Consider the following 26,526-nt stretch of genomic DNA (forward strand, 5'->3'; position numbering starts at 1 on the left):
ATGCAGCTCTAGGATTAGGCATCCTCATCCCAAGGAGCAGACCCTGGCTCTGGACATTCCACAGGCGCCTCCGGGGAGGGGCTCGCTACCACCGGGGTCCGCGCTGCCCTCCCATCAATCAGTTTCCCGACTCTTCTACTGACCCTCTTTACAGCCATCATCAAAACACAAGGGATTTTTTTCTGCTTTTATTTTTAATATTAATAATTCTCACACAAAAATCACTGAAAATAGGGTAGGGTTGGGAAGACCTCTCTGCCCCTGGGGCAGAGAGACAGTGCAGTGCGAGGGGGCGGGACTGTAAGCCCCCCACCCCTCCGCAGCCCCAGCGGGAGAAAACGAACTAAGAAAATGAAAATAAAGCCCCAGAGGAACTCACCCCAGGGTGTCCCTGCCCCAGTGAGGCCCTGCCCTGGGCTGTTTCACGCCTTTAAAAAAAAAGGGGGGTGGGGGTGGGGGTAGAGGTGTCCAACGCTTTTTAAATTGGCCAAGGCTGGGGAGGACAGGGTTCCTTTTCCTCATAGCTCTTTCTTTAAAACTTTTATTTTTTATTTTATTTATTTATTTTTTTTTTACAAAATACCATTTCAGTTCCCACTTCTTCCCCTACAGTACAGGAGTCGCTCACCCTCAGGTGGGGTTGGGGTCGGGTTGGGAGTGGGGGTACTGGTCCAAGAAAGTGCAGGACGTTGGGGAGGGGAGCGGGTTTGAGCACCATGAGAGCCCGGCTGGAGCCGCGGGCGGGCGGAGACGGACGGGCCAAGCCCGGACATATACTGGGGGCAAGGAGAGCCCAGAAGCGGGCCTCCCAGAGAGGCAGGAGGGATGGCTTGGGGGTGCAGGAGGTCGGGTTTCCCCCCAAAAAATGAATAAATAGAGGTGAGTGGGACTGTTATAAATTAAAAACAAAAAACAAAAAAAGAACAAAAATACAAATCATAACCAAGTGAATAAACAGAGACATATACAGGGATCACAGCTAGCATTGGAAGTAAAAAAAGGAGGTCCTGGGGGAGGGGTAAAGCCCATAGAAAGAATCTCATTAAAAACCTCGGCTGCCGAATGTCTATGTACACAACGAGCCGCGAACGTCTGCACCGGCGGGCGGCGGGCGGGCGGGCGCGGCGGGCAGGCTTGAGGGAACCCGTATGTGACCCCCGCCGCCGCCGGAGCCTGGTCCTTGTGTCTGTTGCTAGAAAGGCCAAAGTCGGTGAGGGGAGGCGCTGATGGGCGAGGGGCTGCCAGCCCCCTCCCCGTCTCCCTTTTTTTTTCCTTTTTTTCCTCGTATTTGTTAAAAAAATTTCTTAATAAGTTAAGTGAGGGGAGCTGCCAATAAGGGTGGAAGGGCCGGGCCCCACCCCCTTCCCAGCCCGAGGCGGGACCTAGGTCCAGCCCAGGCGTGTGCTGGTGGCCCCGCCACGCCCTGCGTGGGCGGGCGAGCGGGGCGTCCGGCCTCATCGCGACGTGCTGGCGGGAGCCTGCGAGAGAAAGCGGCGGCTTGAGCGTGGGTGGGTGTGGCCCCGGCCCCGCCCCCCAGGCCCCGCGCTCGCTCTCACCAGCGTGAAGGCATCGTAGGCCTGAGCCAGCTCCTCCGTGCGGTACTGCTCCAGCACCACCACGCCCTGGAGGCCCGCGCTGCGGCGGCGCGCGCAGCCCTCGCAGTGCACCAGGTAGGTGTTTCGGCTGCCGTTCTCACTCGTGACGAACAGGATGTTGAACACCTCCACCTGGCCGGGAGGAAGGGGCTGTCAGCGGGAAGGAGGCCCCACGGGACCCGCCCCACAGGCCGCCCCGGACTCACATCGCACTCGTTGCAGTAGTAGGCAGGCTCATCCTTGACGCGGCCTTGGTAAGCGATCTTCTTCCCCGCCCGCACCAGGCTCTCCCGCTGCACCTGGCAGTGCTTCATGGACTGCAGGAGGCAGAACCTGGGAAGAGCCAAAGGTCGCACTGAGACTCGACTAAGAGAGATGGCCGAGGCTGGTGGGCAGTGTTCCGGAGCTCAGCCCCAGCAGCTCCCTCTGCAGCGCTCCCTCTTCATTTGCATCGCATTTCCTGTCTTGCAAATGCCACATTTGCCACATTTGTCCTGTGTGTGTGTGTGTGCGCGCGCGCGCGCGTGTGTGTGAGAATAGGGTTCCGTCAGCCTCCTCAGCACAGCAGCCTCTGTGACACATCACAGACATGAGGTCTGTCGGGGAAGAACGAGGGTAGGGTAGGCAGCAAGTCAGGAGGAGGTGGGTGCTAACCAAACAGGGGCCTCACTTGATCATCTTGAACAAGTCAGGGTCGCTGATTTTGACGGTCCGAGCTACGTTCCAGGACACATGAATCATGGGCACGATGGACTTGACGTTCTTCACCTCGTTCCATTCGTATCGCTCTAGGGCCAGCTGGTACTGATAGGCTGCAGCCAGAGGAAGCCAGCAAGGATTTTCAAACAGCCCCCGGCCCCCTCCTCCCTCACACCCACCTCTCCCCAACAGGGCTCACTCCTCATACCCCGCACCACGGTGACTCGACCCCCCTTACCGGTGAGGGGCCCCACATTCCAGGCAATGTTGTTGCACCAGCCAGTAGCCTGCACCCAATGCACAGTCCCTGCATTAATCCACACGAGGTCTCCAGGGCGCTGCACGAAGCGGTAAACGGGAATATTGGACGCATAGAGGTCATCCAAGATTGGCCACCAGGAACCAGTCAAGTAGTCCACACCATGCCTGTGGGGTGGGCAGCCACAGGGTCAGGCGAGAGACCTAAGGACCCGATGTGATGGGGCAGCTCACAAGGGGGCGGTGCGCACCGGTCGCAGAAGGCGCTGATGGTCTCCCAATAGTGCTCATGTACTGCAAACCACTCGCAGTCCCCGGGGCCAATGTTGATATTGACGGAGCAGAAATTGTTATTCTCTTGGTGGCCTGTAGAGGGAGGTAGAACGCCACGGATAGTCTGAAGCAAACCCGCACCCGCGATAACCCCGCCCTTTGCCCTCACTGGCTACCAGCTGAGCACTGAGTGCGCACTTCCCGCACCGTGCTCAGGGTGAGCAGCACACCTGGCGTTCGGCTGCCAGGGACCTTCATGTACAGCTGCACGGTGTTCATGCCCAGGATGGTGTGGCCCACATGGCTGAGCATGTTGCCTGTGGACGTTACCCGCATGAAGGCAGGTAGCTTCAGCAGCTCCTGTAGCTGGGGCTTCCACCTGTGGACACAGAAACGCCAACAGTGAGAGGGAATCCCAGCCAGTGCCTGACATGGTTTCATCCCGACGTGACTGGTCTAGCCCCACTGACCTCTTGGCATCAGACAGGTCAATGTTAGTGCCAAACTTGATGATGTGATGGTTCTTGGGGTCCGGAGCACCGCTGCTGGGGCAAAGGCACAGAGCTTGTTGGCGAACCAACGGAGCCAAAGAGCAAAGCCAGAAGGGACCAGGTTACACTTACCTGGGCGGGGTTCCCGTAGTGCTGTCCGGCTCCTCTGACTCCTCGTCCTCACTCTCCTTCTCTTCCTGCTTGGTCGGACAGGTAGGCAGGTCTAGGTCAGTGACTTCCTGACGCGCAATGACGTCAGACCCCAGCACCCTCGTTACTACTTGTGCACAACCCTCACCTGCAGTGACTCCTGGAAGGATGAGGCCTGGTACTGCGCGTACTTGGCGATGGTGGTGTGTGAACGGGAGCTCTCGCAGGGCCAGATCTGCCTTGTGCCTGTCAGGTCCCAGTTCTCGTCTGAGGGCTGCTGCACTTGGGTGCGGACCTCCACTGTGTGCTCACCGCTTGCCTCCACCAGCGTCTTGGTGGAGAAAAGGCCCAAGTCTGGAAGGGACAGCCAAACAGAATGTCATTCAGGACAGTTGGCCCAACTCGCCTTCTCCCTTCCAGCTGGCCAGGCCTCTGGTGAAGTGGGCACAGATGTGGCAGATCCCAGCCCCAGGAAGCTGTCAAGGCTGCCTTCTTGGGGTCTCTCCCAGCCCTTCTTCAACTTCAGGCCTCTGTCTCTCGACCTGAATTCTCAGACTGCAGTCAATGAACGACAAGTGGCCGCTGCAGCAAGCGAAAGACGCAGTCAAGCTTGAAATGCCCCTCAAATTACTCGGTGGGAGGAAAGATATAAGGGCATAAAGCAAACAAGACTGATCTTTACATTTCGACAGTTTCCCCTTGTTTATACTGTTTAAAAATTTGCACGGCAAAAGATGGAAAAAGAAAAGTCAAACCATGGATCAGAAGTAGTCTATGATCCATTCTTTTCATTCATTTGGTTTTGGTTTTTTGAGACAGGGTTTCTCTGTGTAACCCTAGCTGTCCTGGAACTCACTACATAGACCAGGCTGGTCTCAAACTCAGAGATCCGCCTGCCTCTGCCTCCCGAGTGCTGGGATTAAAGGTTCCCGGCTCTTTTCATTCTTAATCACTAAGTCAATCAGAATCGACTCCAACCACTCCTGAAATCCATCTTTCCATGTGTCCACTTCTGGGGACAGAAATGACAGATGAGAAAATCTCAAGGCTAGCTGGCACACCACTCAGAGCCCTTCTCAAACATGGCATCTGCATGACTGAGTACATGAGCTCCTTAGAGTCACTGTGGCAAATCTGCAAGCATGGGGGGGGGGGGGGAGGTTCCTCAAAGGACTCCACATATCACAACCCTCACAGCCTTGTGCATATGCTCCCCCCAGACTCACTGAGCCGAAGTGAACCAGCCAGGCCCCTGATCACGGTGATGGGGTTCCGAGGGTCTGTGCAGAATTGTAGCAGCACTGGCGAGAAGGCATCCCGTTTGCTCTCCAACTAAGACAACCAGGAGACACCGGGTCAGAGCCTCTTCCAGGCTCTAAGCGCCCGGATGCAACCCTTCTGGGAAGTAAGGCGGCTCTGGGGGCAGGCGGCATACGTACATAGATGCTGGGTGTAGGGGGGGTTGAGTTTCTCCCGGGGCAGCTTCTCCTCAGTGTTGATCTTGGGCTTCACAGACTGGGCAGGGGAAAGGTAGGACTCCCTAAATTTCCCCTTCACCTTGGCATTCCTGTGAGAAGGCCACAGATAAGGTCAGAAACACGGGGTAACAAGCAGGAGCCTATCCCCAAGACAGGTGGACGGCTTTGTGTGTTACACCCCCAACTCACTTGCTGGCACGCATGACATCAGCAGCACAGTGGCTGATGGTGAGGTCTGCCATGCGAAGCCGCCGCTCTTCTACCTCAGAAGCAATAAAGGTTTCCTTGTCACCACTCTCTACCTTGATGAGCCTGATCTTCAGCTCTTTGGGAGGCCCCTCGCTAAGTGACCGGAGCTTCAGCATATCTGCGCGGCTCACACCTGGGGGCCCTGGAGCTTCCTCTCGAGTCTTCTTCCCAGGGACAGGAACTGATGGGGGTGTTGGCTGGGCAGAGGGTGCAGGAGCAGGTGGGGGTGTTGGAGCTGCGGGAGTCTTGACTTTGGAAGCCCCACCTAAATCAGACCGGGCTTTCTCCCGGCCCTGGATTTCTTCACTCTGCAAGTCCAGGTTCCCCAGCACCCTTCGGCTCTTTTCTTTTGGAGCCTTGGCCTTGGCCCTGGCCCTCCCCTCGCGGGGCCGACGACCCACACTGTCCCTACAAGCCCGTCTGTGCCTCCGATGCTCCTTCTGCCGACGCTTGCCGCTGCCTGCCCCTGCTGCCACCGCTGCCACCCCACTGCTCTCCTCCTTAGCCTGTGCAGGGGGCAGTAGTGGCTCAGTCCCCCCGTCCACCGGGCCTGCTGTGTCCACCGGGTCTACAGGGCTGGCGGCGCTCCGGCCCACCCGTTCTACAAGGGTCTCACAAGCCCGGCTGATCTCTTCTAGCACCTCAGACTCAGAACGAGCAGGGGGCAACGGCAGAGGTGGGGGCAGCTGGGCAGGGGGCACGGGGCCTGGTGCTGGCTCTTCACCTGCCCTGCGCTCCCGGGCCCACGGCCCGCCTGAGGTAGAGAACTGAGATGACGAGGAAACAGAGGGCTTGGGGGAGCCCTGGGTGCTGGGGGCCATTGGAGTGGGTGGTGGGGCGGTAGCACCTGATGCAGGACTGGGGGAATACTGAGTGGTGGGCACGGACCCGGGCCTGCTGGGAACAGCTGCTCCTGTCCCCCGGTAACAGTACTTTTGTCCCTCGAGAACAGAGGCCAATGACTTGAGCAGGCTGGCTGGGCTGGCTGGTGGAGGTGGTGGGGGCTGTGACTGGGGAGGTGGAGGAAACTTGGCTAGAGGCGGAGGTGGTGGTAGGGCTGGTGGTGGCTTCTTCTCCTCTTCTTGGATGGTGGCGGTGGTGGTGGTGGCGGCGGTGGCGGTGGCGGTGGTGGTGGCAGCAGTGGTGGTTGGGGCTGTGTCACTGGGAAATGTAGGCTGTAGAGATGCAAAGGGCTCTTTGAGTGGGGGTGGGGGAGCCACGCCTGCCTCCTGCTGCTGCTGCTGCTCCTCCTCCTTTCGAATGGATTCATCCAGCATCTTCATGATGTTAGCTAGCCCATCAGGTAGGATCTTGAATTCCGCTGGCTCTTCAAACTGGTCCTCCAGTGGGGTTGGTGGAAAATCAAAGAGCCTCGGGCCTCGGGCAGGCAGCTCTCCAACCCCAGGTGGCACAGGCTGGGGGGCTTTGCTCAGAGAGCCTGGGGGTGGCCCCTGCCCCACCTCGGGGGTCTTTGGGAAGGAGACCCTGGGCCGGGGGCTCTCCGAGCGCCTGAAGCTTCCTGAGGTATTTTGGTGACAGGAGGAGGGAGGGGGTGGAGGCAGGGCAAGAGTCAGTGGTGGAAGAGGTGGGTCCTGGGAGCTCAGTGTTGGGCTAGCCGGCCTGGGAAGGGGGTCTATACTTCTGGCCAGATAGGGGGGTGGAGGGAAGGGCACAGGCCCCGTAGGACTACTGCTGTGGTTGCTGCCGCTGCTGCTGTTACTGCTGGTGGTGGTGGTGGTTGGGGGAGTGGAGGGAGTATGCGAATCCTGAGTGCCCACAGAAAAGCGGGGGGTTGGAGGCCCCAAGAAGCCATCACGGTGGGGGAGGGGCGGGGGAGGACGGGGTGGTTCCTCAGCACCAAAGAAGAGCTCCCCTAAGATCTCTCCATCTTCTCGGGCTGAGCGGCAGGCTGAGCCCTTCATCCAAGCAGGGGGCGGTGGGGGGCGTAAGAGGCGAGGACAGGGCAGTGGGGGGATGATGGGGTCCCAGGTGGTAGGGATAAATGGGGAGTGGCAGCAGGGGCCGTCAAAAATGGTTTCCGACTGCTGTGAGCCGAGGGCCCCAGGCGGGCCTGGTGAGGGGGAATCTCCAGCGCAGAAGTTTGGTAATGGTCGGCGCCAGGCTGGAAGCATAGAGTGAGAAGATCAGGGTGCTGTTATAGCCCTCAGACACCTCCACCCATCTTCAGCCCAGTCATCACATACAATGCCTGGGCTCGGCTCCACGCCCCGAAGACCAGTGTTGCTGCTGCTGCTGCTGGTGCCGAGGAGGCCAGGGGGCCGGGAAGGGGCGTAAGGCACGCAGGCGGTAGATGCTGCTGGTGAAACGCTGGAGTCCATCCGCGACCTCTGAACTCTGCTCTCTCTAAGGTCACTTCCGGGGGGACGGGTGGCAGGCAGGCAGCCATGGCTCTCTGCTCCTGGGGGGTCGGGGACCTGGACCAAGGGGTGTGGCTGGGACCAACCGGTGGCTGGGCGGATGAGCAGTGTAGGCAGGGGCTGGGTATGGATATGGGTGAGACAGCGAGTGCCGCTGCTCCTGTGGGAGATAAATGAGGTCAAAGTGAGGAATGGAAGAAATAGAACTTACGGGAGGTGACAGGTATAGAGAGGGGCTCACCTGGCGCTCTGGGGGTGCTGAACCCTTGCGCTCAGGGCCCCAAGCATCTCCATGCAGGGTATTCCACAGCCCTGGCTTAGTCAGCTGAAATGGAGGGCTAATAGCCAGGCCAGGCAGCGGTGGTGGGGGTGGGGGTGGGGGTGGCAATGGTGGTGGAGGGAGTGGCAGACCTGGGGGAAGGCCAGCCTAGAAGAGAAAAGAGTGTGACAGTCCTACTCCTGGCCAGTCCCACATCCTCTCTGCCCGCCGACCCACCCACAATCACACCTGTTCAGAGTTGCAGCCTCTCCTCCGCTTGCCTCCAGGGCTGAGGCCCTCCTCTCCTGAGGGGCCTGAGAGAGCTGCTGGAGGCATAGGCTGTACTCCTGGGGGCTCAGCAGATCGCTTCACTGGAGGACCCCCCGCGCTTGGCCCCATAGTTCCGCTTGTGCTGAAAACAAAAAGAGAGATGATGGCATGGGCCCCAGCTTACCACAGCTCCTTCCCGACTCTCAGGACTTCAGCCTCACCTCAAGGTGCAGCAAATTCCACACTTGTTCCAGTGGGGGCAGGGTCTTGGCTCGGTGTTGACAGGAACCAGAGTGAAAATTCCAGAGCTGGGCCTGGGCTCGTCAAAGGACAGATGAAGATGAACTGGGAACACTGGGCACAATCTCTCACCCCACCTGTGTCCTGCCTCACCCCACCTGTGTCCTGCCTCACCCCACCTGCTGTAATCGGCCAATTCGGGGGCCCAGCTCAGCAAAGCTTCCTCCATAACGAAGGGCCCTGTGGTAGCAGCATATGGCCTCCTCGCTGTCATGCTCTGACTCATACAATTGTCCAAGCTGTTCCCATAACCCTGGCTGGGCTGGCTCCCGGAGCAATGCCTGCACACAGCCATGCAGGGATTCCAACTTCCCATGCAGGGGTCTTGGGGCAGGTGTCCTACAAAGCAGAAGGAGTTGGGAGTGTATCAGGCTTAGGGGAACATTTCAAGGCCCCAGTTTTACGTCCAATCCCACAACCTTGAATCCCCCACTTACCCAGGAGCATAGTAGGGTTTGTTTGGGTGCCCGGAGCTACTGCCATGGGAAGGGGGTAAAGGAGCAGGGAGTGGGGGCTGCCCAATGCTGGCAGAGCATCTGTAAGAGAAAAGGTCTGTTATGTATTGCCAGAAGCAACCCTGCTCCCTAGAAAGGAGGGGTAGAGAGAATAAGAGCGTGAGGCTGGTGTCTGGGCCCACAACATAATAGAAACTCGTGGAGAAGGACAGAAATGGATAGAGAAGACCAGAAGAAAAATGTCTGGAGATAGGGCTCATGGCCCAATTCTCACCTGCCTCCAGGCAGCCATGAGCTTCGAGGAGGAGGATGGGGTGGGCAGGAGCTCCAAGCCCCAGAACAGCTCAAGCCCCCAAGGGCAAAGGCTTCCCGTGCAGAGCGGGCCCCTGGAGGGTCCACTGCCCGATGCATCCAGCCTAAGTCAGGAACAAGAGACCATGCTCTAACAGGGAGACAAAACATCCAACTGCACATTTAGCTAAACCAGGCCTAATCTTTTCCTTACCAGGTCAGCAGTGGCCCCAGGAGCCCTGGAGACGGGGCACGCCCCCCTGCCCCAGCTCTCTGGCACGATGGTCCAGCTCCAATTGCTCTTAACAAGAGTGCCCACTGTTTCCAGGTGGCAGCCTCTGGCCTTCCACAACCAATTCTACAGAGAGAAGAAAAGTACATTGAACTTGCCAGCAGACTCAGGGCCCAAAGGCTGGTCTGAATTGTTTGAGCAGGAAGACAGAGGGCAGGGAGCCAGAGCAGACACCGGCATAAGGAACCCCTAGAAGTCCGCAAACGGAGTAACAGGAATATGGGACAAGTAGCGGGGAAGGAGTCAGCAATAGGTACAACCCGGCCTCTGCACTGTCTGACAAGCTTCCAGTCCTGAGCCACCGGGGCGTCCTACCGCGCGGCTGCTTACCCAGCCTCCGTGGGAGCGTCCTCTCACAGCTTCAAAAGCTTCAGAGATTCAACCAATCACAAGACGTCTCTCTCCCCAGAAAGCCAATCATCACCCTTGTCTCCGCCTCAGTAACAGCCTGGCAAGAACCAATAGGAGAGAGGTGAGCCGAGCACTCGGCTGCCACCGGAGGGGCGGCAGGGCCGGTCAGACAGGCTCGCCCTAGGGTGACCCCGATGTGACCCCAAGGTTCCCACCTAGGGTCCACATCTCAGATCAGAAACCGGTGGCCCCGCAGGGCAGTAACCTCGAGCTGGCTAAGACCCACGCTAGTGAGGATGGGGAAATCATTCACTAGCCGGCCTGAGGACAAGACTCACACATCCACCCAACAGGCAATGGTCCCCACCAGACTGTTCAAGTCGTCCTCTTTCTATCCACCCCAAGGACGGACCGCAGACAAAGGCATCGCTCCCCCTCCTCACTTCCTATCACCCAGCGACAGACTCTCCACTCGATCAGCCCGGCAGAACTGCTTAGGTCTAGCAATCACAGCAAATCCAGCACCCAGGCCCGCCCGCGCCTCTATCAGAAAGCTCCACTACAGCGGCGGACCCAGTCCTAAATCATGGTCAAGTCCCCAGTCTCATACCAAGTTCCTCCAGCTCCTCCGCTTTCCCTGGGTCTGAGTCTTCAACACCGCTCGGCCCCCTAAGCCAGTACCCCCTAGCCCTCCAACTCCTGGGAAGCTGCGCACCGTGGAGTGGCCCCTCTCGCGTGGCTCCCGTATCCTCTATGCCCTTTCCCCGCCGGGGCCACGCGGTTCCCCACGGCCCACGTGGCCCCCACCCCCCCAAGGGAGGGGGGATTTCGGGGGTTGCCCGTGACGTGGCTACTTGCGCAGCGGAAGCGATGTGTGTAAGGGGGGGGTCCTTCGCGAGGCAGAAAAGAGGGCGGGGCCCAACAGGCAGTGACATCACCCCTGTCCCACTCTCACCGCCTACTCCCTTAAAGAACCCAGAACCCGTTTCACTTCCTCCTTCACGCCACCCCCCTTACTCCTTCCCATCGAGGCTGACGGGACCCACAACGGACACAGTACTCCTCTCTCCTAGGCACGTTCCCTTTAGTCCCAGCCTTCCCTTCTCGACTCTCAGAGCTCAGAAGCTGCACCCCTGTGCATACCCCAGGTCCCGGCAGGTAGAGAGCCGGCTCCGCTCCCGGGATCGGTCCATTGAGAGTCTAGAGTACAAAGAGCGGCGAGAGGCGAGTGTCGAGTACAAAGCCGCGGGGGCGGGGCTAGCGCTCCAGCTGGAGAAAGCGCCGGGCAGGAAGCCGGGGGAGAGCGCGCGGCGAGGGGTTGGGGGCGGCTGGAAAGTTCGCCTTGGCCGAGAAGTCTGCACTGTGGGGAAATTTCCACTCAGCCCACAAAGGCAGAAGGGTTTCTGGCGAAAACAGTCTTCCCTCCCGCTGGGGCAAGGTCCTCTGTACGTGAAAAGTGTTTGGACCCTACAGAATCCCGCAGGCTACTCGGTCCGAGACCTGGTGGGAGCCTGCGCTCCGCGGACTCCTCGGTTCTTGCGGAGCTCCAGTCAGAACTCTCCTGAGGCTGCCGTCCGTCAGTTACCAAGCTCTGGGACACATACAACGCCAATGTGGTCAAGTGAAGCCCAAACTGGCTGCCCTAGTCAAGCCCTGAGGGGACCGAGGAACCAGACGTGGACAAACGGCAGCTCGGGGTACCAGATGTCAGAGAAGCAGACACCCTGCTAAGGAAGTGGTGCCCAGAAGGCTGCTAGTTACCAGGAAATGCAGCTTCCCCTTCTGCGATGATGACACTTCCCCTCTGCCACTTCCCCTTTCCCACGGGGAACTGACTCAGCTTTCCCTAAACTAGCGAGTTCCGTCCCTCCAGCCTTTCTGATCTTCAGCCTTTCTCCACAACCTCCCACGACGACACCGTGGACTACAGAGCGCTCCAGAACAAAACTTCCTGTACCCTAAGCCTAATCTCGCCAACCACCACGGATCTGTGTCCCCACCAGGGACGCAGGCGCCTGACTTCCCATCCGCCCCACGAACAAAGCCTTTCTCAGGGTCTGAATCAGGCTTGGGGTGGGGGAGAGTGAGTCACTCAGAAAACCATCCCCTGTTCCCACTGACTCAGCCCCCGCCTCCCTCAACTCACACAGACACACAGTCAGAGGCAGACACAACTCCTCAGCCCACACACTGCTCACCACCGGTCCCGCGGAATTTCCCCTCTGTCTCCGTCGAGACGGCCCCACCCCGCGCTGGGCAGCCCAGCCGCCACACTCACACCTGTTCCTCAGCCGCCGCCACCGGCTGGCTCGCCGTCCACTCTCACCTACACTCTCGCTTGGAGGCAGGAATGGCCCTCCCCGACTCCCAGAGCTCATACTAACCAAGGGGAGGGGGCAACCAAGGACAAGCACAAAGACAGACACCCATAGACGTCTCGAAGACAGACGGAAGGTAGACACACACGTCCAGGGCCAGGCTGGGAGGTCAACACACTTCTGAGGCTGACAATCCAGCCTCCCCAACCCGACCTACAGCCCTAAAAGCCGGCCGCCCAGAAAGGGTTAATTCCACTTGGGTCTAAACCACACCCTCTCCATCCGGGCACTCCCGGCAAAGCCAAGCTCCGCCTCCTGCATCCGGGATCTGGACTCTAGGACTTTAACCGACCCCCTCCCCCTTAAGTCCCAGGAGAGAACCGCTCCATCAATCACACCCACTTAACTCTCTCCGGGCTTGGGGCCGAGAGCCCCTCCGCGCAGCTCCGGGGACGCGGGGTATAAGAGGGACGTTTGGCACGAGGCCTGCGGTCCGCAAGCAGACACTGGACGGCCAAAGACACCAGACCCCGCAGACCGGTTTTTGTTTTTTTTTTTCCTGAGCAAGCATTTAGCCGGCACGCACCGGCTCGAAGGTGGGGCGGATCCAGGACCGACCCCCGGGGTTCCCATTCTTTTGCTGTCTTCTTTCTGCATGGCGGAAGCTATGAAGTTATCGGCTCGCTTCTCACCTGGGAGAGCCGGAGGGAGAGGGAGGGCCGCGGGCTGGGGCTCCGCAGTGACTCAGCCACCCGGGCAGGCCGCCCGCCCGGGATTCCCTTCCCCAGCCTTCCCCCGCCGCCGGCCCCTCCCCGCCCCCATCGAGAAGTGACAGTGCTGGCCCCGGCGCGCTGGCCCGCTATGTGTCACTGCGGGCGTTGTGTCTGCTCTGACTGGGCGCTGTGTTCACCAGCCAGTCTAACAGTGTCGGCTGTGTGTGGGTCCCGGTGTCTGTGTGCACCTGCATTATCTGCTTATCTTGTCTCCCTCGGTGCCTGTGTCTGGCGCGTTCCTGTCATTATCCCTGTCTACATGACTCCGCGAGGCTGTCTCTGTCTGTGTGTCTGGTTGGCTCCTGTCTCAGTCTTTTGTCTGGCTCTGCCTCTGCATCGCTGTGGTGATCACGTGTGTCTGTGCACATGCCGTTCTGTGTTCGCCTTCACGGTCTCGAACAGAGCCAGGGAAACACTGCAGGCAGGCTTGAGGGGCTCTCTTAACTCCCCTGAATCCTGACTTCCTACTGGGTCAGTGAGCCTTCTGTTTAGTCAATTATTTGCGGGCTCTGTCTGCCTTCAATCAAGTTCAGTCCCGTCCCTCAGCACCCTCACTTGATCGTCACAGCTTCCTGCAGCAACCATGATGGAAACTGCTAGCATTTATTAAATGGTACACACTATGCTAAACCTTTTACATGCATCTTTTATCTCTTCCCCAAAACCTGGCATGGGAGGTACTTGATTACCCTATGTTGCAAATGAGGGAACCAACCAAGGTCATTCTGCAAGTGAGCGGACACACTGAGCTTCCTTCCGGAGCTATGTTTTCTATACTGCCCCTGACCTGTTCTCCCTCGATTTTATCCTCACAGGCTGCCTCCCAGATCAGCCTTCCACTCTGTTACTATCCCAAATGTCTCATCCTCTAGAGAAGGTGTGGGCAGGAGGCTCTACAACAGATCTCGGCCGTAGGTTTCTTGGCAGGGAAGCAGTACATTCAGTTAAAACATTCATTCAACACAAGTCTCCAAAGGCACCCCAATGTGCAAATCATCATACTAAACAGGATGGATAGGAAAAAATAGTCCTACTCAAGAAACTCAATGAGTAATGGGAAAAGCAATGAAGAATCACAGAACTCAAGTTTCCAGCTTGGGGAGAACTCCGTTCTACTGGGGAGGGGAGGAAGGGGAAGAAGGGCCTCAGGAAGAGAACTGGCAGGGGTAGAAATCTGGGGAGAGCAGAACAGCTGAGTTAGGCATGCCAAGCAAACTACAGTGCATCGTGGTGACGATGGGCCAAAGAGGATCAGAGAGGCGGGATTCAAGATGGCCATGACAAGCACGAGCTAGCTGCGTGGTAGTGATCCCAGCATCTCCCCACATCAACTCCCAAGCACATCTTATAAGCATGGTGATTCCCTCCTATGAAGAAAAGCCTTCCCCTTCACAGGAAGAGTCTGAGGGATCTCACGTCTACTTTCAGCCTGCAAACCCTAGCTTTCTTCAATTAGCAAGTGGGCTGTAGCGCTGGGGGCATCGGGTAAGAGGTTTCCAGGTACTAGAGAGGCTGGTAAAGTACAGGGATAAACCATTCCTGGGAGCTAGAGGGGAGCTCCATAGACCCAGAGGGCTGAACCATTCAAGCATGGCATGTTGGGGGAGGCTCAGAGTTGGACTGGACCATTCTGATGAGTGGGCATACCAGATCATAGCAACGATTTTGCAACGTGCAGTGAAGAGCTGGACTTGGGGAAAGGAGGTGACACTCAGCAGCCAGGCTTACCAGATGGAGTTTGAAGTGTTCAGTCACATTGGAACAGCCACCCCAGCAGTGGGGTGCAGCAGAAGTCGCGCTGTGGGTGATGCTATGGGGCTGGGGCTGGCATGGTGCCTGGGGGAACCTGAAAGAGAAAACTCCAGTTAAAGGGGGGGTCTCCACAATGGAGGAGTTCCCTTGTGTTCCTTGCCCCCTCACGGAGGAGAAACCTGGCTCTAGAGGTCAGATGAGATGAGAGAATCAGTTTCCATGGCAACCTGGGAAAAAGCCATCCTCCAACCTTCCCCTCAAGAGGCAGCCTGGTTCAGGTGGTAAGGGGGGCATGCTGTGGCACCTGAGCAAGTCTACAATGGACACCAATCCAAGATCCCTCTTCTGACTGGACCCAGAGTAGGCTCAGTTACAGCAGACAGCCAAGCCAGCCTTACTTCTGACCCCAGGGCATGGGACCCTAGGCCTTCAGTTCTGCTTCCTTTAACCCAGAAGTTCCTCCCCAACCTTAACTAGACACCAGATAGTCAACCCCACCCTTTGGACTCTGACCCTTCCTGTTCCCTTAGGCTGGTATAGGCAGGTTCTGGCAAGTGGCACAGGTGGCCAGACAAGATGAACGGGCCCAACAGGGAGGAGCCTCCTTTGCAACAACTGTGACTCTGGGCCTGGGCCGGGAAGTAGCCGCTGCAGCAGGCACCCTCCATGTCACCTCCAAGGCCATATCCTGTTTCCCCATCACCTCCTTCCTCTGTGTGGCCCAAGAAGGTGACAGGGGCCCACCCCCTTCCCTTCTGGTTCTTAGATACAAACAGCTAGGCCTATTGATACATGTCTAAGGACAAGAATCTGATGTTGATACAGGGGTCAGATCTCAGTCAACCCTCACCTCAAGGACCTATGTTTTCCACTCTCCTGGCCCCAGGACCCAGACACTTGGGCTTTCTGCCTGGCCTCTCCATTTCCTGGCCTTCCAGCCCCAACTTTCCCCCTGCTCCAGAGACTCAGGCCTGTGGCCCCCATTCTCCATGATGCAATGTGCTGCAAGCTGTTGTCGCTGCTGATGACATTGCCCCCGGGGAGGTGTTATTTCTGACCTAACCAAGGCCCTTAAGGGGCAGTGGTCAGCTTCAGGCTTAGAAAACCAGATTGGCAAGGTCCTTCTGCCGGAGAAAAATGCTAAAGGCTGCAACCCTTCAGGACAGGGAGGCACATTCGGGACTAAGGCGCTTACCTAGCAGTTGACAGCATTTGTGGAGGTGGGGTATGCTGGTCTAACCTAGTGGGGAGAAGGGAGGCCTTGGGCTAGCCAAGGAATGATGGGCAGCCAAGAGGGTCAGAAGGGTGTATGACTTGACGAGTGTCTGGACTCCAGAGGGGGGGAGGGCCAACAGCCATTTAAAGGGCCAACCTCAGAACTTTAATCCCTCACCAGCCTTGGCCCCGAGCAGGAGGCTGTAATTCATCTGTCCAACAGCTGGGGTGGGGGTGGGGGCATGTGGATGAGGAGGAGGGGCTGAGGCCTACTTGTGCAGATAACCAAACAACAAAAGGGGAAGCTGAGGGCCGACTCCAAAGTGCTCAGGTCACCCTGCTGGCCTGCAGACCTGCCAGTGGTGCCCACCTGCTGGTCCACAGAGTCTCTGGTTCCAAGTCAAAGATTCTTGGTCACGGAGTCAAAGGACTCAAAGACAGGGTTCCGGAGAAAGCACAGGCTCCCTCAGGGCAGGCTGTCAGCCCCTTCTAACACCTTTCCAGCCACAGCGGCCTCTGTACTGCAGACCTGCAGGCCCAGTACCAGACAGCCTCAAATGCCCCGCTCACCAGCCAAGCCTCTAGACACAGCCTGCCAGCTCCCCCTCCTGCCAGCACAGGGTGGCAGTGGCCACACCAAGGCTGTCCCTTTAAATCATTACCACTCCTGACGGTGTGGACAAACCAAGGGCCCTGCCCCCCAGGCAGGCAGCTTGCCACCTCCCCACCCCACCCCCCAGTCCCCAGAAATGTAAGGGCCATTTAAAGGGACATCAGAGAAGCAGCCTGGTCTCTGAGAGGTCCCTACCCCCTCCTCACACACATCCACAGCTTCTGTCTCCAGCAACACATAGCCCCCTGCCTCTCCAGAGGGCCCCCCAAATTCCGGTTTTCTCTCACCCCAAGAGACTGCTACAAGGAGAATGGGGCAAGGGAGCCTGGGGGAGCCATTAAAGGGTAAGGACTCCCTCCTCCCTTAGAGCCCCTGGAGACAGGTCGGAAGAAGCCAGCCCAAGAAACAGCGAGACAGAACCCCAAAAGGTGCCTCGGGCAGATCAGGGGAGCACACACTGTGGGGTGGGGGAAGGGAGTCAGGCTGCACGAGACAGCAGGCGACAAGCCCAACTCCGAGAAATGGAACAAGGAGGGCTAGGGGAATCGGGGAGACAGAAAGGGGTCCTGGAGGGTGTAGAAGAAAATAAGACAGGGGGAGGGAAAGCCAGGCTGGGGTTACCTGCTGGGTGTCTGTCCCCCGGCGGTGCCCCCAGAGTCCGGGTAGGGAGGGGGGAAGCAGCAGGGGGGGAGTGGGGGCTGGGGGCGGGGGAGACGGTCCCTCCTCTGCCTCCTGGGCCTGCCCCGGCGCTTGCAGCCTCTGCCTCCCTCCCTCCTCCTCCCCGTCCCTGAGTCCCGGAGTCAAACAAAGAACTGTAGCAGGCTCTCCCCAACCCCCTCCCTCCCTCCTCCTCCTCCTCGTCCTCCTCCTCCTCCTCCACCTCCTCCTCCTCCCCTCCCTCCCCACCAGCAGGCTCCCTCCTCCTCCCTTCCGGTCTCTTCCTTTAACTACCCGCTCCCCCGGCCTCCCCCCCACTAGTCTCTCTCCACCCACCCACCCCAACCTTTTACACACCCCTTTGGCCTAGCCATGTCCCCGCTAGGGAAACTGTGGAGTCCCTTTGCAAAATGAAAGGCTCCAGAGAGCAACATGGGAAGGAAACAGAGTATCGCTTGAAAAATCATAAGCCACAACATGATTATTTTAACAGTCAAAGGAATAATAGTCTTAGCTATTTTTTAGGAGGGGAAAAATAAACCTAAAAAAAAATCAATACAAATCTGACTAAAGCCCACATCGAACAAGGTACATAAAGTAATCAATGCTAATTCCTAACACACACACACACACACACACCCCACACACAACAGTTAGCAAAACTCTCCACTCTTCTCTACCCAATCCCTAGTGATGGCTACTTTAGAACAGGTTCACCCACTATAATAACTAATATCATTTAATATGATTAAATAATATGTATTTCGTATTTCATGACACTCATTCTGTATTAATTTTATGCCAAGCACTGTGCTTAAGTGCTTTGCATAAATTATTTCAACTACCCCCTCCCATCGGCTAAAAGATAGGTATTGATATTTAAATGTCCCAGATTAAGGATAGGAGGCTCTGAAAGGTAATGTCCTTTCCAAGTCCCATTTATCGGCAGATCTGGGATTAGAATCCAGGTTTGAGCTGACAGTCCAAATTCTAAGGCATTTGAAAGGAGACACTAATACCATGCATCACCAACTCCAAGCTTAACAGAGAAGGGCAGCCAGAGATATATGTCACTCAATCCCACTCTCAAAAGGGGGCAATGCCAGAAGCTACCACCTACCTACACAGGTGAAGAGCTTGACTTTTCAGCCTAACACTTTCCTCAGTTTGGTGACAGGAAGGTGAAGCGGGTGTCGAGGATGAGCTGGTGTGTATCCCCCTCGTACAGCCCTTCTCTTAGGGGCAGCTGTCTTGCAACTACACCCCCTTCAACTAAAGACGAGAAACGGGCAACATGACACTGGGCCGTGCAGCAGGTGGGAAAGTAAAAAGACTTCTAGGAGACTCTTCCAAGGGCGCGTGCGGGGGTGGGGAGGGAAAGAAAATTTAAGAGGAACTTTTTCTCTGGTAATCTAGAAAAAAATGACCCAGAATTCTCTCAACCCAGGAAAGGAGCAAAGTCTTTTAAGCCACACCACACCCGCGCCCCTCCCCCTCACAAAACTCCAGGCCAGGGTTTTCCACCTGCAGGATGCTAATGCCAAGGGAAAGGACAGGGGCAAGAGATGGCACGGGAATGGAACGGGACTCCGGGCAGAGGTGGGAGGGAATGGAAAGGGGGAGGAGATCGCATTGCCTGGCAACCGTCCCGGGGCACGTGCACTGGTGACATCATCCCAGGCCACCTCTAACACAGACCTTTGACTTCTACCAGGGCGAAGAAGTCGCTGACTGGCAAAGTTTCCTGGGAAATAGCTACAGGAATTCTGGGAACCCCAAAAGGAGACGAAGGAGGGAACCCAGGCGTCCTGCCTTTATCTATATTAACCCCAGTAGGACTAATCCTAGGGAATCCGGTCATTCGCCTGCCTCCTCCTCTCCGCCTCCAGCCTTGACCTCCCAACCCACATTTCTGGCTGCCCCGACACGCCCCTTAGAGATACTGCGCCTTCTTCCTTCTGGGCTTGATCCCTGGTTAGGGGCAGGAGACTAGGGACAGGGCACTCGGTCCCGAGGGACTCCGTCTGCTATCTGCGGGATCCCCTGTGCCCCGGCTGGCCGCCAGCCGGAATCTGTCTGGGTCCCCAACTCTCCCGCCCCTCCCGTGCTGTTCCAGGGCGGAGTTTGTGGAGTTGAAATCAGGACACGCCGAGAGGAAGAGTTATATAACCCTCTGGAGAAGCAGAGAAGGACAAGTGGAGACAGGGACAGACAAGACAGTCCGAAAGGAGCCAAGGGAGGCGCAAAAAGACACAAGAACGAGCTAGAAGGAAATGTTAGGGAATGGGAGGGAAAGATTTCGTTTTGCCTCTCAAAAGGCAGGAATTCACAAGAAAAAAGAAATGGACATGACGACCCTCTTGGCCAAGAAAGCCACCCGGACCACCAGGGGCTTCTCACAGTATTCGGCCCGGTCACTAACCGTAGCTCTCGGTAACGGGTGCTCGTACCCACTCCGTCTTTTCTTTTGTAGAAACAACCTAAGCTAGAGCTCGGGAAAGCCGCGACTGAGCCTAGGGGGCCGGAAACCACAACTCCGCCCAGCCCACCTGGGAGCTTTAGGGCGCCAGCTGGGGGTGGCGGTTGGGAACACAGGTAGCCGGCCTTCCCACCAGAGACTGACATAAACAGTCGACACCCGGCTATAAAGAGCGCAAACCCACCCAGACGTCTGGGCCCGCGGGGGTTGAGAAACGCAGCTCTGGACTAGTTTGCAAACACAGACAGAAGACCTAAGGCAAGGGGAGGGGGAGACGCCACGCCGCGCAGGCGCAAGGAACAGCCTGGGCGCGTGCGGTGAAGAGGGTGTACTGGGAGCGATGCGTGTGGGAGTGCACGTGCAGATCCTGGGTAGCCGCCGCCTCCCCTCCTTCCACCTCCTCTCCCTCCCTATTCCGAGGCTCTCTAGAATGCCAGCTCCCTATTGGTCACTAGGGCCCTGACGTAGGCGACGGCCGCTACAGTGGATTGGACTGGAGAGGGAGTTTGGGAATCTGGCGGTGGACGCTCCGTGGCCTGTTACTCTGGCAACTGAGCAAACAACCCAGGCAAGCCACCGAGATCCGAGCTGAGCTAGTTTCTGAGTCCTGCCTCACTCTGGATGACTAAGGAGTCACTTCTATAGCATCTCAGTTCGTTGCTTCTCTTTGTCTCGGGTTCTTATCGCCCGGAACTAGGTGTTCTGCTTTCGACCTTCCCCACTCTCCAGCCCCCACCCCAAGACACAGTCACCAGCCACAACAGGCCGGAACTAATCTGCAGCTTAGGGGCCAACCCGCATGCCCCTTTACCACTGTTTATTCTAGACCAAAAGAAGCGTAGACAGAGAATCTAGCCCTGTCCCCAGTTTCTGCCCTTTATCCATATGCTTACAATTTCCTGGGAGAGGGGTGGGGATGGGTGCCAGGCGGACGACAGAAAATCAAAGAGGCTCAGCGCACCTTTCTCACAGGCTGGGTCATAGCTACATTCCCCAACCCGCAAGTCTGGTGGGCATCTCATCTTTGCCATTCTTCTCACGCGGGAAAGGTTCAGCATGGACAAAGGGCCAGAGCGCAGAGAAGGCTAGGGAACTGGACACGGAGAAGTGGGGACAGCACAGGGGACTAGGGGAGCAACCAGACAAGGCCGGGAGCAGAAGGTATGGTGGGGTGGGGTGAGCTGGGAAACGCTACCGCTCCTGGTAGGATGGCGAAGCTTGAAAATACACACACATCTCACCAGGAAAAGAGCTAGAAGGAGCCGTCAAGTAGCCCCGTAACTGGAGGCTCACTGTCTGATCGCATCTGATTTCTATGGGCCATCGCCTAGCCTTAGACCTAACTGTAAACTGCCCTGTAGTCTTGTTCCTCAGGGTTGCTGAGCCCCGCCCTAGTGCAAGTCCCCATCCCAACGGGGACTGGGAGTACTTTCAGGTCTCTTGACCTTTGGAACCAAGACCAGTTTTTCTGATACCTTTGCCTTGTTCAGTTCTGGGGGACGTGGATGTCCTGCGCCCCAACTTTGCCCAAATGCCCATCCCTAGCCAGACCCCTCCAGAGTCTGATGTCCCGCCCCCTGCACGGAGATGGCTTCCCTCTTTGCAAAAGCCCCTGCGGGTTCCCATTACCTGGTTCTGGGGGTCCCAGGTATTCAGGATCCGCAAGACCTCCCGGGGGGTCGAGCGGGGCCCCCCTGTCCCAGATAGGGACTGGGGGGGCCGCTCCACCCCGTGGCGCAGTTTGATTTTCCAACACAAACACTCGTACCCGCCCCCCCTTCCCCAACCCCGCCCCTGAATCATGGTCCCGCCCCTTTGCGCTGAAGTCCCTCTTTCCTGCTCCGCCCCGCCCTCTGTCCTGCTCGCTTCAGCTCTGGTGTTAGACAAGAACTCCGAGTCACGATTGCAAGGCTTAGCATGCAGTGTACAGAGCCCATCCTTGACTCTTACCTGACAAATCTCTATTCCATTTGGATCCCGCGCCCTTCCAAAACAAGCTCCGCCCCACCTGCTCAAGCCCTTCCCCCGAGACTTAGTCACACCCCTTTAGGCCAGGCGGGCGAGTAGTCCAGGGCCACGCCTCCCTCCCGCTAGAGGCCACCCACTTTCCTCTTTCAGTTCTTGCTGTAGCAGCTCCTTTCCACGAGTAATTCCCAGCTTTCCTCCTCCGGTTTCCTCCACCCCAATACACACAAAATCACCATCATTCCACTGAGAGACTTGGAGCTTGGTTTTGCACGTGTTTTACTGTACTGTACAATTCTTCCACCTTTAAGGCTAGGGCTAGATTCAGCTAAGATCAAAGCCTGAGATCCAGCTTCAGGTCAAAGTCTCAGGGCTCCCGATGCTCTCAAGCAGGAAGCGGGGGGGGGCGCGCTCATCAGCTGTCCAGGCTCATCAGTAGAGCAGTGCCCCTCTTAATCCAGTGATCAGATGTCATGGCTCCAGATCGGAGATCGATGCCTATGACAAAGGAGGCCCGATCTGAGCTGCCTGCCCGGTTGGGATAGTAATAGCAGGGACAGGAGTACATGCCTAGGGGAAAGGAAAAGAACAATCAGGCTCTGGAGCCCGGAAGAGCAAGGCAGGTGCATTTGAGAACTGTCCCAGTTTCCCACCCTTGGCACTTTTCTTGCGGCTCTCTGCTGGACGGAAGTGGATCGTAGGCATCAGGCAGACCAGTTGCATGGGCTCTGCCTCCACTAAACAAGAATTCTTCCGGTCCCAGCCAGCACCCTCCAGGTACAGGCCCCGAACCCAGACACCATCCTGAGGAGAGACAGAGACAGATCTGGGGGAAATGTAGACCCAACGTTGTCAGTACTTTTGACCTAACTCCTCTATTCTCTAACACCCTTCTCTTCCCGTTTTTTCTTCCGTTATCCTCCTCCAACTGACTTTTTGCTCAGATGCCCAAACTCATCTGACTCCCACCTTGGGTGGATACACCAGGTTGCTGTCATCCACGGTGGAGACGATGAACTCCCACGAGAGGCAGTCCACTGAAATCTGTGGGTGAAGGTGACCATGAGAGGCGCCCCTCGGGGAGAAGAAATAAGCGTCCCTAGCCTCCATCCCCACCCCAGCACGCAGACTCCTCACGTTGTTTTGGCGAGCCGAAAACTGCAGCACAGCAGTGAGGAAGCCCGTGGGGAAAGTGAAGCCAGAGAGCCAGAAGATAACAGGAGGGCGGGCTCGACTGGCCCACAGCTCAAACTGCTCCACACGCACAGCCAGGTCCCGGGTCCATGAAGCCAAAGGCTTCTGGGAGGGATATGCCTGAGAGAGGAGGCAGTGCATGGGTTTGCTTGTTCCACAGAGTTTGCAAGTCCTCATTAAAAACACCTGGGGCTGGGAGGTGGCGGTGCACGCCTTTAATCCCATCACAGGCGGATCTCTGTGAGTTTGAGACCAGCCTGGTCTACAAAAGCTAGTTCCAGGACAGCCTCCAAAGCCACAGGGAAAAAAAGGAAAAACAAACAAACAAACAAACAGCTGGGGCAGCTATTCAAGGACCATGCAGCTGCAGCCCCTGCTGGTACCAAAAGTCAACTCCCAAGAGAAAAGCATACAATAACTACTACTCATTAATAACAATACTATCACTACAGGTTTCCTTTACCCAAAATGCACAGGGCCAGAGGTGTCTCAGATTTCTCATTGGTTTCTGGGGTGTGTGTGGAATATTTGCATAAACTACTGGTTGAGCATTCCTAATCCAAAAATTGATAACTGAAACTTTTGGAGCATCATGTTTGCCACTCAGAATGTTCCGGATTTCAGATGTTTGGATTAGGGATGTTTGCTCTGTAACAAGCAGGTACCTACTGAGTACCATGTACAGTACTGGGGGGGAGGTCTCTGAAATAGAAGTGAATGTGAGTCCATCTATATGTTAATACGTTCCCCAGTCAATTGGGGAATGGCAGAGCCAGATGTCAACACCTTGAAGCTGTCTAGATTGGAACCCTAGGTTCTCTAAAGGCTGCTATGTGCCTCTTGAGAATGGAGTCACAAGGTTAGGATTGACAGTGTAGGATCTTGCCTTTCCCCAGAGTGGAGGAACATGGGCATCAAAGATGCAGTTGAAAATCTCTTCCAGGCTTGTCGACATGACGATGAGCCCCTGGATGCCCTTCTCTAAGGCTGTGAGGGATAACCTGGGTGGGATGGAGTGGGTAGAGTATAAAGAGGTGCTGAGGTCTTGCTCCTTCCCCTCCCATATCCCAGTGTTCCTTCCATCTTACAGGATGGTCCTCATCAGCTTGTTGTATCTCTGGATCTCCTGCAGGAGGACCACATTGAGTGGGGAGGGGTCAAGAGCCAGCACCTTTCGGGTCCCCTCATAGTCGATCATCTCGGGGATCTTCTGCTTCACATCAGCAGCTAACTCCAGGACCTGAGGAGACAGGAGCTTGGTGCCGGCCTGCCCTTCCCCAGCTTCTTCCCTCCCGCAGGGCAACCTCTATTCCTACCTTCTCTTCTCGGCTCTGGCCACCGACCCTGGTGGGTGTGATTTGGGGTTGCAGGGAAAGCAGAGTATCGAAGAGGGTCCGTGCCTCGGTGATCTGGGAAGCCACATCAGCATTGGGGTGTTGGCCAAAGGCCTCAGGGGGGTCCATGCTGGGCAGCAAACTGATATATTCTTTGTAGGAGGCCAAAGTCCCATCCTTCGGGATGTAGTAAGTATCCAGTACAGACAACCTGGGCAGCCACGGCAGAGTATTACCACATTGCGAAACTTGAAGGGCTTCCATGTCAAGCCCAGACCCCAATCTCAGTGCTTTCCCATTTGACTAATTCCTGGCTCTTGCTCTTCCTCCCAATTCCACAATTTCCATCTTCTCCCAACCTCCTGGTCTCTACACGCACACACACACACACACACACACACACACACACACACACACACACACCACTCAATTCAGTCTGTTTACATTCTTCTCTGCCTTCCTCGGTGCGACCGCCCTCACCGGTACAGGGGAGTTGATAGAGTCTGGTCACAGAAGTAATCATTGATGTAGGTGGTGAGTAGGCGCCGATCCCAGTCATCTGTGACATGTCCGCCATAGTTGACGCCAGCAATAAGGTATTTGAGTGCGTCCCAGGGTGTCTCCTCATATTCGTCCAAATAGAGGCTCAGCAGGTTCTCTGACACCTGTGTGTGGTTCCCAGCCCAAGCCCCCGGCCCCATATAGTTATGGCAAGAACTCTCCCAACGGGGCTTTAACACCAGCTTTCTGGCAGCCAACATTCCCCCAAGGAGCCATGGGGCAAGAAGCATGCGAAGGAAGGGCCGCCATGGGAGACCCCTGGTTAGCACAAACCTCGAAGTCAGAGTCATTGAAGCCATAGACGATATTCCAGCCAAGCTGTAAAAACTTTTTGCGTTCAAGTAATATAGAGTGGAAGAAGCAGAGGCCAAAAAGCAGCTTCCTGTACTTGGTAGGCTTGGAGCAGCGAGTAAACTGCATTTCCGTCAACAGCTGGTACAGACGCGTCATGTTGGCCTTCAGACCCTGAGGACAATGCAGGACAGGCTGGCATTTGTCGTGCTTGACCCTGCTACTAGCAGCATCGTGGGCGGCTGTGGGAGGGGCCCTGACTGAAGGAGTGAGTGGAATCCCAGTACTAGCCTCTGATCTGCATGCCCAGATAGACATTCACAGGATGGGTACCTTTCCGTAGCTACTACATATGCTACTGGTAATCCTACCTTCTCGCACACCGTTTACTATTTATTTTGGGGGGTAGTGTTGGGCACTGAACCTTGGGCCTTCACAGGTGAGGCAACCACTCTGCCATGGGCTATATCCTCAGCCACTCCCTCCCATTTTTTGGAGACAAGTTCTCATTGTGTAGCTCTGGTTAGCCTGGAATTCCTATGTCGATTAGGAGGACCTGGAATGCACAGACATCTTCCTGCCTCCTCCTCTGTAGCGCTAGAATTACAGATATATGCCGTAACACCCAGCCCTGTCTCCACGTTTGAGTCTCTCAATCATGACACCCTCCAGGAATGGGCCAACTCAATTTGCAAGTGCCAGAAAATATGGATAAAGACAGAAGTATATGCCTATAGTTAGTTTTTCATTGATATTTGTTTTGTTTTGTTTCACTGTTCAAGCCAGGAAATACTCTACCATTGAAATATACTGTCAGTCCACTGCAACTGAGAAATTTTTTGAAATTCAAAGTTTGAGGGTACACTTGGGAGACCATTGTAGGAGAATCATAAGCTCAAAACCAGCCTGGGCTACTTGGAAAAAGGAGAAAAGAAGTAAAGGAAAAAAGACAAACCAAAAAACATGTCACTAGAAAGATTAGCACCTGGACTGTATGAAGTACGGAACAGATGTCAAGTACACTGTATTAAGTGGGAAAAGAAATCAGATGGTATGGTTATATTAGTGATACAGAATTGTGTTCTAAAATTATAAAGTTACAAAAAATATTCAAAGAATGGCTTCTGGGTCTGAAGAGAAGGTGATAAAATTGAGAAAAGACAATTTAAAGAAATGTTTCCAGTCGGGTAGTGGTGGTGCACGCCTTTAATCCCAGCACTCGGGAGGCAGAGGCAGGCGGATCTCTGTGAGTTCGAGGCCGGGCTGGACCGACAGCCTCCAAAACAATACAGAGAAACCCTGTCTCGTAAAAACAAACAAACAAACAAAAAAAGCAAAAACAAAAAAAAGTTTATGTTCTATCTCTCTCACCATTTTTAAAAACTTTATTTTATTTTATATGTGAATGCTTTGTATATATGTACACCCCATGCATTCCTGGTGTCTGTGGATGTCAGAAGTGATATCAGATCTCTTGGCACTGGAGTTAGGATGGTTGTGAGCCACCACGTAGGTGATGGGAACTGAACCCAAGTCCTCTACAAGAGCATCAAGTGTTCTTAACTGCAGAGCCATCTCTCCAGTC

General features: G+C 56.0%; 2 protein-coding genes across 3 annotated transcripts in view; both read right to left on the reverse strand.

Moving 5' to 3' along the window:
• Nucleotides 1-183: 183 nt before the first annotated feature.
• Nucleotides 184-21,364, reverse strand: Kdm6b (lysine demethylase 6B). Its single transcript, XM_040748945.1, is given in 28 exon segments — nt 184-1,478; nt 1,557-1,727; nt 1,802-1,928; nt 2,266-2,407; nt 2,533-2,720; nt 2,804-2,918; nt 3,056-3,204; nt 3,296-3,367; nt 3,449-3,513; nt 3,615-3,820; nt 4,693-4,798; nt 4,906-4,926; nt 4,928-5,033; nt 5,134-7,168; nt 7,171-7,315; nt 7,398-7,619; nt 7,621-7,731; nt 7,813-7,998; nt 8,080-8,214; nt 8,216-8,242; nt 8,322-8,414; nt 8,520-8,739; nt 8,838-8,936; nt 9,130-9,271; nt 9,361-9,504; nt 9,769-9,886; nt 14,609-14,726; nt 21,226-21,364. Coding segments are annotated over 24 exon segments (4,902 nt in total). The 5' UTR covers nt 9,267-9,271; nt 9,361-9,504; nt 9,769-9,886; nt 14,609-14,726; nt 21,226-21,364; the 3' UTR covers nt 184-1,454.
• Nucleotides 21,365-21,823: 459 nt separating this feature from the next.
• The window catches only part of Dnah2 (dynein axonemal heavy chain 2), a 111,525-nt gene continuing 106,822 nt past the window's right edge, over nt 21,824-26,526 (reverse strand). For both annotated transcript variants that reach the window (XM_040748946.1, XM_040748948.1), the window contains 9 exons: nt 24,924-25,115; nt 24,570-24,754; nt 24,072-24,300; nt 23,844-23,995; nt 23,642-23,756; nt 22,699-22,875; nt 22,531-22,605; nt 22,215-22,365; nt 21,824-22,131 (listed from right to left, as the gene is read on the reverse strand). In XM_040748946.1, coding sequence (XP_040604880.1) covers nt 21,977-22,131; nt 22,215-22,365; nt 22,531-22,605; nt 22,699-22,875; nt 23,642-23,756; nt 23,844-23,995; nt 24,072-24,300; nt 24,570-24,754; nt 24,924-25,115 — 1,431 coding nt within the window. In that variant the 3' untranslated portion in view covers nt 21,824-21,976. The remainder of the gene's footprint in view (nt 22,132-22,214; nt 22,366-22,530; nt 22,606-22,698; nt 22,876-23,641; nt 23,757-23,843; nt 23,996-24,071; nt 24,301-24,569; nt 24,755-24,923; nt 25,116-26,526) is intronic.

The sequence above is a fragment of the Mesocricetus auratus genome, unplaced genomic scaffold, assembly GCF_017639785.1.
Source record: "Mesocricetus auratus isolate SY011 unplaced genomic scaffold, BCM_Maur_2.0 Super-Scaffold_100007, whole genome shotgun sequence".
NCBI classification, from domain to species: Eukaryota; Metazoa; Chordata; class Mammalia; order Rodentia; family Cricetidae; genus Mesocricetus; species Mesocricetus auratus.